Raw genomic sequence first — 12,363 nt, forward strand, 5'->3', positions numbered from 1 at the left:
CGGAGGAGAAGGTCTGTGTGACTGCACCCCTTCCACATTCACAAACTCACGCTGTATATGGCCTGCTTCTCGCGGTCCAGCCGGAGCGCTGTCTGGATAAGTCCGCTGGTAGCGTCGATGCTGAAATACTCCCAGTCCTTGTTGCCCGCGCCAGTTCTCAATAGGCTGTAACGCACTGCCCCGTTTAGGCCCTCGTCTTTGTCTGTGGCATACACTTCATAAACGGTGGATTTCAGCGGTATTTCCTACTTGTGCAAAAAGGTAGTCAGTTGTTTGGCATTTCTTTATAGATAAGAGATGTATTTTTTTTCACTTTTCAATATCCATACTTTATAAGAAGCTATGTTACAGATACCAAAGCCACAATGAGATTCTGAAGTCCTGACTCTGAGATCCTTTCACATTTGGCTGAATTAAGACTCTGAAATCCGGGTTGTGAGATGCTTTGAAATGAACATTTGAAAGCACCCCTGGACTGCAGGCCATTTGGGTTTCTCATCAGTTTTCATGGAAGACATCATTTGTACAAGGGAAATAATTAGCAGGTTAATATATTTTTAAATACTTTTTAGTAAATATTATTTTAATAAAAATGGACATTCAGTGTTGGACTTTTGGTAGTGTAAAGCACTGGAAAAGACAGCTCAGTAACTTCACAAGAAAATACCGATGATAACATGACTATGTTTAATCTAAGATGGTCCACTGGACAATGACTGTGTTCTGCAAAATAGAAAGACAGCAGTTTGGATCTTTATTCTTTATCTCTACATGTGTAATATAACACTGTCGAAGGAAGTAGACCCTTGTGGCTGCAGTGTGGTTGGTGTCACCTAGCTCGCTAAGTCCACTCCGGCAATTAGCGGAGAAGCCAGTAGGTGGAATTAGCTGGAGCTTCACCTATTCCAGCTGCCTCCCTCACAGGTTGAGCCCTTGGGTTCTGGCGGCCAGCAGGACTTAGGTGGGTCCCTAGGGCTATGCTGAGTGAGAATCCGATCTGAGCAAGGGTCCTGGCAGGCAGAGAGCAGAACGGGCGATAGGCCAGAGGTCAAGACAGGCGTCAGACAGCGGAATGTTAAGGGCCAGGCCAGGTTCAGGATTCAGGTAGTCAGTCCAAGACAAAAAGAACAGACAAGACAGACAGGACCAACAGGACAAGCAAGGAAAGGAAGTGGAATGAGAGTGGATGGGCAAGGAACTAGATAACAAACAGAGCACAGAGAAGCTAGGGATAAGGCAAAGACCCACAAGGAACACAGTTCAAAGTTCAAGGCAGGAGCAAGTCAATGATAGCAATACACACTGGAACACAAGGGCACCAGGAGACCTGTTGCTGAGGCACTGGCTAGTTGCAAGAGACTTCCTTATACTCCTGGAGTATTTGACTTCATCAGCCAGCGCCACAGGAAGTCCCGGCTAGGGGATCTATAAAGGCAGTCCAGAGTTGGAGGACTTTATAATTCTGGATCCTGGGAACAGAATGCTGCCGGAGGCCCTTTGGATCAGAAGTGAGGGGGCGTAGCATGTACATGTATGGCTCAGCTAGTTAGACGGATAAATATATCTTGTTAACTAGCAGGGTATATTCAGCAGCGCAGTCACATCACTGAATATCCCCGAAAATCTTAAAGTTAGCCAGTTATGTCTAAATGGCTTTTGACTATTTCCCTCTGAATAGTTCAACAAACAAACCAATTTATATGGTACCATCCTTATTTCATTTTCTGGCTTATTGAATTTCAAAGGCATTTTAAAACTGCAAAATGATTAATCACAGAATGCATTACAAATAGATTAAGCTTAGTTTCCAATACATTGCAGAAAGTGAAATTAAGGATGCAATACGTGTGAGCAGCAAGTGCTATCCATCAAGAAAATCCATTTGCAATATATTTTTCTCTTCGGGATGCTATATAACTTAGTATAAGCCCCATCCAGGCATAAATGGTAGATAATCCTAGCAAGAGCCTGGCTAGTCCTCTTGCTTTCCTGAGTGCTTTCCCATGGACTACTGGGAACGAAACTGTGCTGGCCTTCATTAATTATAGCAAGTAACTCCATTTCACATTGCAATCTACCAGCACAGAATTTCAGGAATAATAATCAATGCACTGTACATCCATTGTGGTGTAGGGTCTGTACACATTTTCATGCATGGACATTAGATGACGTCCTTCAAAAGGAAGAGTAAAAATGGAACAAAAACAGCTTTAGAATGGAAGCTCCTAATGAATTCCTAGTTTTTATCAGAAAAAATACAGTAATATATTAGACGAGACCATTTCTCTACTTGTGTCAGAAACTTGAGAAAACCTTAAAAACAAATAACATGGCTTATTTCATAACTTCCCTAAATATGGGGCTTCCATGAATTAACCTGTACTCTGCCCAGTGATAATCACCAGTGCTGGGGGGTTTCCTCCCTTGTTATATTACTCATCACTCTCCTCGCTCTTCTTCCTGACCCACACATGGAGACTTAATCAGTATGGCAAGCCATGAACTTTCTCTTCTCTCTTTATTCAAAGATGGGGATAGAGATTTCTTAATCCTACAGGCTGCTGGATCTCCTTTCCGAATCCCTGGATAAGTAGATATTTGGGGAAAATATCTCCCCAATCAAGCAGATCCCAGACTCTCCTCCTTTTTCAGCTTGCTGGCCTCTTGGGGCACAGTCTTTTCCTACTTCTGTTGTCCGATTAGGATTGGGATTCCCTAACTTCCTACCACTCTTTCTATACAAACGGTATTCTCCAGCCTGTAAGCACTAGCAGGGCTCTTTTCCCTCCTCTCTTTCTTTATACAAAAGTATGGACAGGAGACTTCCTAGTCTTCCTCTTTCTGTTTACTTGGAAAAGATAAATTATAGGGAAGTGCAGAACAAAATTTTGTGTGTGGGGGGGGGGGGGGCGGGGTTTCCTGTCCTTTTGTTTGGAAATTTTTATTTTCATTTTGTTTCATTTTTGTTGTTTTGGATTTGGAAAATAGTGCATGCTATATGCAAACAGTGTACATACACTATTAAGAAATAAAGCACACACTATTTCCTGATACCTACAAAAAAATGGAAAAGGAAAAAAAAGCAAAACATTTCCCACATAAAACAATAGAAAAATCTGAGTGAGATCCCAGGAATCTCAGAAAACACCTGTACCACTCCTGCCACCCCTGTTTCCCCCCCCCCCCCTTTTCCTTATGTGACAGCAGCTACCCAATGGCACTGGTAACCCCTGTCACATGCCAGGAGCTATCCAATGGCACCAGTAATCCCTGTCACATGATAAGGGCAAAGGCTGGGCAGCACCATTTATCAAAATGGCGGTTGCTGTGTCTCAGGGCTCCACTAGACCACCAAGCAGTATTTGGTGAGTCTGAGGGAGTCTGGAGGGTAAGATAGGGTGAGCAGTGGGGGGAGGGTATTTTTTAATAAAGGAGAAGGGCTGGAGGTTGGGACAGGGCCTGTAACTGGGATTTTATTTTTTTAAATATTACTTTTTCTGGGGAAATGGCCGCCTCTAGGGGCAGTAGGGGTAGGTGGGACAGGGGGGTTGCAATTTTTGGCCTGGATTTATCAAAATGCGGTAAATATCGCATGCAATGGGAAAAGCGGCGTGTTTTATGGTAATAGGGAGTTTATCGCAATTTGCACTAATACCTATGCGAAGAGCTAAGTTACCGCAAATTGCGATAACTTTTTCGCACTTTGAGATAAGTGCCAGAATGTGGTATTTCCTACATACAACATCGCAGAACAGTAAACCCAGCCCGCCCCTAACCCCTCCTCTTTTTCAGATTTGCATCGCACCATATGATATGGTGCTATCACATGCGTTAAAGGCGTTTTTGCATGCATTAAGGGCTTATCGCATGTGTTAACGGGGCTTTTCGCATGCGAAAATGCCTTAATACATTTTGATAAATGAGGGGGTTTGTTAGAGTACCGTGCACTGTTTGAAAATAGTATGCACAAAAAATGATAGAACTTTTGTGGGTTTTTTCCTATTTTTTAGTTTCAATAATGACATAAAATGACATAGACAATGTCGTTAACATTGTCTATGTCATTTCAAATGACAGCCATCCCTAATAAATTATTCTCTAAAGGATCCACAGAACAGCAGAAGTAGGACTTTGATCTGTTCCCTCAAATGAAGGCTATGCACTAGCTAAAGCCATTATAAGCAGAGTTATATTCTGGAACAATTGGCCCTCTGTGCAGATAGGCAAGATACTGGGGTTTGTTATCAGATATTGAAAACTAAGCCAAACTTAGTATATGCCCGGTTTTCAAAAGACATGGGTGATTCACTTTAAGTTTTAGGCACCTAATCTTCTCATTTTAAAAATGTCCATGAGCTCAGGGCTTAAATTTAAATCATATGGCACCTAAATTAATTCACCTAAAACATGGGCATGGTCAGGGCAGGGAAACAAATTGACTAATTAAGGCGTCTTAATTTAGGTCATCCCAATAGCTGCACTAACTTTAGGGACTCAAGTTACCTTTAGGCACCTATATTTAGCCATTTATTCTTTTGAAAATTGGGCTCCATGATGAGGGGGGTAATTTTCTATTTATTTGCACTGGGCCACAGTCTGTGGGTACCTGCAGGCTGTGCACCCATTTTTCAGATAGGTAGTAGGGCAGGTGCTTACACTTTGAAGCTTGCCACGTGAGAAAGCGCCCATGAACAGCTGCCCTGCCCTTTTCTGTGGGCAGTGTTTTCACGTAAAGTAACGTACATGGAGTTGAAAATGCAATCTAGGTGCATTATTTTCCAATCCGGTCCAAAACAAGCCCCAAGGAATGCTTCAGCTAAGCGTGGCTAAAAGAACGCTTTTACTTTCAGCCACACCGAGGGAGGTCAATTCTCAAACGGCCAGCTTGCACGCAGGAATGCATCTTTACCTGCGCAAACGGCTTTGGACATGATCTTTGTAACCTCAGCTCTGCTTAGGAAATTTTACCTCTTTGATGTGGAGGATGGTGCCATTTGGTGGTCGGACAAATACCGGACGGTTATCATTGACATCGATTACATCCACCTGGAGCATGGCTGTGCCCCAGAGAGGCGGTCTGCCTTTGTCTGTTGCCACCACTGTGAGGTTGAACCTCTCAAAAGACTGCAGGAGCCTTCGAGATGTTATCAGTCCTGTATCTTGATCAATCTTAAATGCCACTGTAAGAAAAAAAAAAAAAAGACACAAAAAGGAAGTAGAATTAGCACAAATCTGAAACGTGCGAGCAGTAATGCCAGTCGTCCCCTCTCTAGACAATCACATCTCCCTGCAAATATTGTTTTGTGTTTTCCCTTTGATATATATATATATATATATCTCAAAGGGATATATATATATATATATATATATATATATATATATATATATATTTCTTATGGAAACTCCTTAACAGCTGCACCTGGGATTAGAAATGTTTACTCACCAAATTTCAGGGACAAAATAAATTCAGCAAAATGTATCAAATTACATTCTGACAAGTAATCATGAGCAAATCAAATGCACTGACTCTAATAGGAGAAACAATCCACTTCTATGTTGCTTGAATAGAAGCATATCCCAAACAGATGGAAAAGCTCCATACAGAAATTTGCACACACAACTTGGCCTGCAATTAAGAACATAAGATTTACCATACTGGGTCAGACCACAGGTCCATCAAGTCCAGTATCCTTTTCTAACAGTGGCCAATCCAGGTCATATGTACCTGACAGGATCTCATAAGGCGGATGGATTCCATGCTGCTTAACCGTTACATTTTCTGTTTGGTGCTCATTGGGGCTTGGGTTATTTTTTTTTTTATATATTCTTTTTTTACTTAAGTGTTCCCCCTCTTTGTATTTCCTCTAGTAATGTGCGATAAAATATGGATTTTTAAAAAAATGGTTATTAAATATACCATAATTTTCTTTTTCCAGTTCAATTTTTGCTTGGTGTAAACTCATGTATATGAAATAAAAGCTAATAAAAATTAAGTAAAATGGGTGAGCGAGAGAGGACGTGCTGCCATCCTTGAATTCCTGCATGACCTGTGGAGCAGGTAAGAGAGGCGATATCCAGCACTAGCCTGTCAGTTTGCCCTGGTTCTCCATGCGCTGGCTGATGTCTCTTCTGGAATCTCCCTCCATAAAAGACCTAGTGTGGCGGCAGTATCTGGGGAGCGAGAGAAGATGCACTGCCATCCTTGCATTCCTGCACGACTTGTGAAGTGGGTGAGAGAGACAATGTCCAGCACTAGCCCTTCTAGTTTGCCCTGATTCTCCCTGCACCGGCTGATGTCACTTCCGGGGTCTCCTCCATAAAAGACTTACCCCATCATTCATCAAAATGCATTAGGTGCCCCTCCTATAGAGATAAATACTTCCCTACTATGAGGGCCTTGTAGGTAGTCTCTCTCTCTCTCAGTGCAGGATGCATTAAGTTTACTGCAACATGCGAAGCAGTAAGTTAAAAATTTCCATAAACACGCCCCTTTTTGTTATCAATGCATTATTAACTTTTTTTGATGAATCTCGGGGTTAGTGCAGCAGCACAACACCTCTAGCATGCCATAGCCATGCACCTAAGGGATGTGCTCTTAGTGCAAATGAGTGCAAAGTCACTCAATTGACTTTGCACTCGTTTCCTGATCAGAGCTCTTTGCCTGGGGTTTCAGAGCTTGGAAGTAATCCCGGTCCATCAGAGTCATTTGGCTCTCTTAGCTCAGGTGGTCTCTCACTCCACCCCAGATGGTCTCACTCCCCGTTGCCTGGTTTAGGAAGAGAGGGAGGGATAAGTACATCTACTCCCTTATCTCCTCATGATGGGCTAGTTCCCGCAATTGGAGCTTCTGGGAATGTGGCTTCACCATGGAGTGAGTACATTTGTTTCCGAAAAAAGCAGTAGCAGTAAAAATAATTTTATATATTCTCAGTCAGTATGCCTCAATACTTATGTTTCACAACAAAGATTGCCATATGTAAAATTGTTTACCATTAATGATTTTGGAAAAATGATTTGAAATGTGGAAAGGGCATCAAATGGATCACTTCAAACCTTTGAATCATGCCCTGATCAACATCATGTGCTCTTAGTGTCCCATTTTTTCATTCTACTTTTTCAAAAAGCAATTTATTCAAAACCCATATGTGATTATAATTCAAAAACTTTTTTTTATGTATAGTGTCCTAATAACCAACCAAACAACAACTTGTGCAATCTGTACTTATCTTGTTTTTTGCACAATGTTTCTTATGGGATGAATTTCTCACAGACAACTATCTTTTTTTTTAAACGAACCAACTGTCCCGACAGCGATGACTTCCATGGATATAAAGGTAACGGTGTTTTGGGCTGAAGTTGAGTTAGGGGACTTATGACAAAAAGACTTTTTCTAGGTCCTCTGATGCAGCCTGCACACCTATTTTAAAAGTTACTGTCTTGGGCTGTAAAGTATCCCAATTAAAAATTAATTATTGTTCCTTTTCAACCAACAACCATGAAATGTCTCCCCTTGCTTAACCTCTAAAAGGCAGCTTACAAAAAAATCTTAAGTCATTAATCAAATTTTTAAGAGCCATCTAATTTTCTACCAATGGTGCTTGTGTATTACTAGTTCAAATACAGCTCAAATGTTCCCTTATACATACAATTATAGAGTACTTCATCTGACCAATATAAATTAAATTGCAGGGACAAACAATTGCATACACAGCTTGAATTGTATTACATGTAAAATGTCCCTGCAATTTAAATTCTCGTGTCATTGACTGGTGTTCAAAGGATGAAGTCTGCAAAACGTATGGACATGCAGAACACGACCCACCTATATTGACCATTTCTTGCAATCCCTGTTCCATTAAAGTAAACACAATGTAACTGATCGCACAATGATCATATTTCCCCTCAACCATCTCTTCTCCAAGCTGAAGAGTCCTAACCTCTTTAGTCTTTCCTCATAGGGGAATCATTCCATCCCCTTTATCATTTTGGTCACTTCTCTGGAGCTTTTCTACTTTTGCTATATCTTTTTTGAGATGTGGTGACTAGAACTGAACACAGTACTCAAGATGAGGCTGCACCATGGAGCGATACAGAGGCATTATGACAATTCTCTGTTTTATTCTCCATTCCTTTCCTAATAATCCCAGGCATTCTATTTGCTTTCTTGGCTGCTGCTGCACACCAAGGAGAAAATTTCAACGTATTTTCAACAATGACACCAAGATCCTTTTCCTGAAGAGTGACTCCTAATGTGGAACCTTGCATTGTGTAGCTATAATTTGGGTTACTCTTCCTTAAGTGCATCACTTTGCATTTCTCAACATTAAATTTCATTTGCCATTTGCATGCCCAGTCTTTTTGCAAGACCCTCTTGCAATTTCTTACAATCCTCTTGTGATTTAACAACTAAATAATTTTGTGTCATCAACAAATTTGATTACCTCACTTGTTGTTCCCATTTCTAGGTCATTTTTAAATATTTTAAAATGCAGTGGTCCAGAACAGATCCCTGGGGCACTCCACCATTTTTCTGCATTGAGAAAATTTTCCATTTAGACCTACTTTCTGTTTTATTTTAACCAGTCCCCAATCCACTGTTGCACTCGGGGGTGGACCCTTGTCCTAGGGCAGAAATGGAACACTTCCTGAAAGGGAAACAGGAGGTAACTGGCCCCAGGGGGCAGAGCACTGGAGGAGACAGAGGCTGGGAAGATCTTCACCAATGGAAGCCCGAGGTCCCCCCGGAAGGAGCCCGTAGGGACCCAGGCCGCTTGGACTTAGGTGGGCCTCGCAGGGTCTCCTGAGAGAATGAAAGTCTGGCGTGCCCACGGAGACAGGGGGAGCGCGATCGGGTTCAAAGGTGGTTGCTGGTTGGAACACGGAGAACCAGAACAGAGTTGGTGATGACAAGGCGAGCAACAGAGCCAGAATCTGGAGACAAGGTCAGGCAGGCAAAGTTCAAGATCCAGGGTCAGTCTGAGGAATAGTCTGCAAAGCAGGGGTCAGGTACCAGAGGTCAGACGAGGTCAAAGGCAGGCTGAGGTCTTGAGGCAGGCGGCAGGCAGGTCAGGAACAAGCTGAGGTCTTTGAGGCAGGCGGCAGGCAGGCAGGCCGGTCAGGAACAAGTTGTGGACTTTGAGGCAGGCGGCATGCAGGCAGGCAGGTCAAGAGCAAGCTGAGATCAGTACCAGTGAGACAATCCGAGAGTATTACCTGGGTAGACAGACAGACGAACACAGGAACAAGCAGGACACAGGAACTAGGATGCAGGAACAAGTCAGGAACAGAACTGGAACAGAAGGATCCTGGAACAAGACTAGGAACAAGCAGGAACTGGTACAAGCGCAGAGGCAATCTTAGAACAAACCGACTTGATTGCCAAGGCAAGGAAGCAGAGACAGGAACTTCCTTATATTGAGGGATCAATCAGGATGCGCCGCGGAGCTAGGACCCACTCTAAGCCCTACGTGAGTCAGGGCAGTCCGCGCGTATGGATATGGCTAACATGGCCGAGGACACCGAGCCTCGGCATGAGGCCTGGCGTGCAGTGGAAGGCTGGTGACCGCCGCCACGGGACGCCGGGGGCTGGCAGGCCTGGCAACTACCGTGAGAGAGGTCTTCCCAGGACCCGCTCTGGAATCATGAAGGTGAGCAAGCCCACATGCGGGATGGCTGCGGTTGGGGCACATAACAGTACCCCCCCCCTTCTAGGTCTCCCCCTACGCGGCTGTGGTTTCTCAGGGTACAGTCTATGGAAAGTCCTCAGGAGATCCTTATCAAAGATGTTTTAGGAGGGTTCCCATGAATTCTCCTTGGTCCCATGGCCCTCCCAGGCTAAGAGGTATTCCCACTTGCCTCGCCGTCGCCACACATCGAGGACCTCTCTTACCTGGAGAGAAGTGTCAGGTTCTGCAGAGATACGCGGAGCAGGAGGGTCTTTGCGTGAGGGCCAGGAGAAGACCAATGGCTTCAACAGGGACACGTGAAACATGTTGATACCCAATGAACGAGGAAGCTGGAGTTGATATGAGACAGCTCCCACTCTTCGGATCATAGGAAATGGTCCAATGTACTTCAGAGACAGACAGTGAGAGGGAAGTCTCATTTGATTGTGTCAAGCACTCTGCCACACTTTCTAGCCAGGTCAAAAGAGTGGAGCGGGTCGTCTATGAAGATAAGAAGTGCACTTGGCGCGGTCAGCAGCTCGTGAAAGTCGCTCTTTTACCTGGGTCCATACCTGGCGAATGGTTTGAGCCATGGATTGAGCCGCTGGAGACAGAACCGTCAGAGGAACAGGAAGAGGCAGTCGGGGCTGCTGTCCGAAGGCTACTGCAAACGGGGATGTGTCGGTGGTTGCTGCGACATGCAACAGCTCAGCCCAGGAGAGAAGATCCGACCAATTGTTTTGCTGATCATTTACATAGGAGCGTAGAGTGTCTTCCAGGTCTGATTGGTCCTTTCGGCCTGCCCATTGGCCTGGGGATGGTAGGTCAACATATAACTCAGGGAAATGTCAAACTTTCGACACAAGGAATGCCAATACTTGGCGGCAAACTGTGGTCCCCTATCGGATACAATCTCCTTGGGGAGTCCATGGAGGCGAAAGATGTTCTTCAGGAAGAGCTTTGCCAGTTCCGGGGTTGAAGGAAGGCCCAGCATGGGGATAAAGTGACCCATTTTTGAGAAGCAGTCGATGATGACCCAAATCACCGTGTTATTCTGGGAAGGAGGTAGATCAGTAATAAAGTCCGTCGAAATGCTGGAACATGGCTCGGGAGGTGCTGGGAGAGGCTGGAGCAAGCCCCAAGGCTTCCCCGTTGGTTGTTTTTGCTGGGCGCAAGTGGGACATAAGTCCACGTAGTTTTGTGAATCTTGCACCATGGTAGGCCACCAATAGTGCCTTCGCAGCATTTCCAGTGTCCTGGCACGACCGGAGTGGCCTGCCAGTTTGGAGTCGTGGGCCCACTTTAAGATGCGTTCACGTAGCCAGTGGGGAACAACGGTCTTCCCAACAGGGACTGTGGTAGTCGCAGCAAGGGAAATACAAGCAGGGTCGATAATGAAGCTAGGAACTTCTGGGATGTCTTCAGGCTCGAATGACCTGGACAGCGCATCAGCATGCAAGTTCTTGGAACCAGGACAAAAGCACAAGTTGAAGTCAAACCTTTCGAAGAATAAGGCCCACTGGGCCTGACGGGGATTCAAAAGTTGAGCCTCTTTGAGATGTTCGAGGTTCTTGTTGTCAGTGAAGATGGTAAACTTATGTTGCGCCCCTTCTAACCAAGGGCGCCACTCTTGAAGCGCTAGTTTGACCGCAAGGAGTTCGCGGTCACCCACGGTGTAACGCTGTTCTGTGGGGGAAAGCTTATGAGAGTAGAACGAGCAGGGAGTTAGCTTGCCCGTGGGGGAGTTTTGACTCAGAACGGCTCCGGCGCCAATTGCTGAGGTGTCGACCTCCACAATAAAGGGAAGTTTGGGATCTGGATGAAAGAGACAAGGGCCAGAGTTGAAGGCTTCTTTAACCTCTGGAAGGCAGTAATTGCTTTGGGTGTCCAAACTCGGGTGTTGACCCCTTTCCTAGTCATAGCAGTAAGTGGGGCAACTATGGAAGAGTAATTCGCATTGAAGCTCCAGTAATAATTGGTGAAGTCTAAAAAGTGTTGCAATGCTTGAAGGCCTACTGGCTGAGGCCAGTCGCGGATTCCCTGAAGTTTTTCCGGGTCCATTGAGAATCCACGATCAGAGATGATGTATCCCAAAAAGGGTAAGTGATTCCGCTCAAACAGACATTTTTCCAGTTTTGTATACAAATGGTTCTTTCTCAGATGTTGGAGGACGATGTGGACGTGTTCACGGTGGGATTCTATGTCCTTAGAGAAGATTAGAATGTCGTCGAGGTAATCAACTACGAAATTGTACAGGAGATCTCGGAAGATTTCATTCATGAAGCGTTGAAAGACGGCTGGAGCATTACATAGCCCAAAAGGCATTACCACATATTCGAATTGACTGTCTCTGGTATTAAACGCCATCTTCCAAATATCATCAGGTTGTATGCACACCAAGTTGTACTCACCTCTCAGGTCCAGTTTGGAAAAGATTCGTGCCCCTTCAAGGCGATCGAAAGTTCGCTAATGAGGGGTAGCGGGTATCGATCCTTACGGGTTATCATGTTGAGACCCCTGTAATCGATACAGGGAAGTAGTCCACTGTCCTTTTTTTCACGAAGAAGAACCTCGCTCCTGCGGGGGAATCAGATGGATGGATAAAGCCTTTTTCTAGATTCTCTTTAATATATTCTGACATAGCCTGAGTCTCAGGCTGGGACAACGGATAGGTTCTACCTTTGGGAGGCGAAGTGCC

At 44.5% G+C, this 12,363-nt stretch overlaps 1 protein-coding gene across 2 annotated transcripts in view; it reads right to left on the reverse strand.

The window, feature by feature from the left end:
* The window catches only part of CDH23 (cadherin related 23), a 1,814,588-nt gene that overhangs the window by 81,247 nt on the left and 1,720,978 nt on the right, over positions 1-12,363 (reverse strand). For both annotated transcript variants that reach the window (XM_029608940.1, XM_029608939.1), the window contains 2 exons: positions 4,969-5,180; positions 51-245 (listed from right to left, as the gene is read on the reverse strand). In XM_029608940.1, the coding sequence (XP_029464800.1) occupies positions 51-245; positions 4,969-5,180 (407 nt within the window). The remainder of the gene's footprint in view (positions 1-50; positions 246-4,968; positions 5,181-12,363) is intronic.

The sequence above is a fragment of the Rhinatrema bivittatum genome, chromosome 7, assembly GCF_901001135.1.
Source record: "Rhinatrema bivittatum chromosome 7, aRhiBiv1.1, whole genome shotgun sequence".
NCBI classification, from domain to species: Eukaryota; Metazoa; Chordata; class Amphibia; order Gymnophiona; family Rhinatrematidae; genus Rhinatrema; species Rhinatrema bivittatum.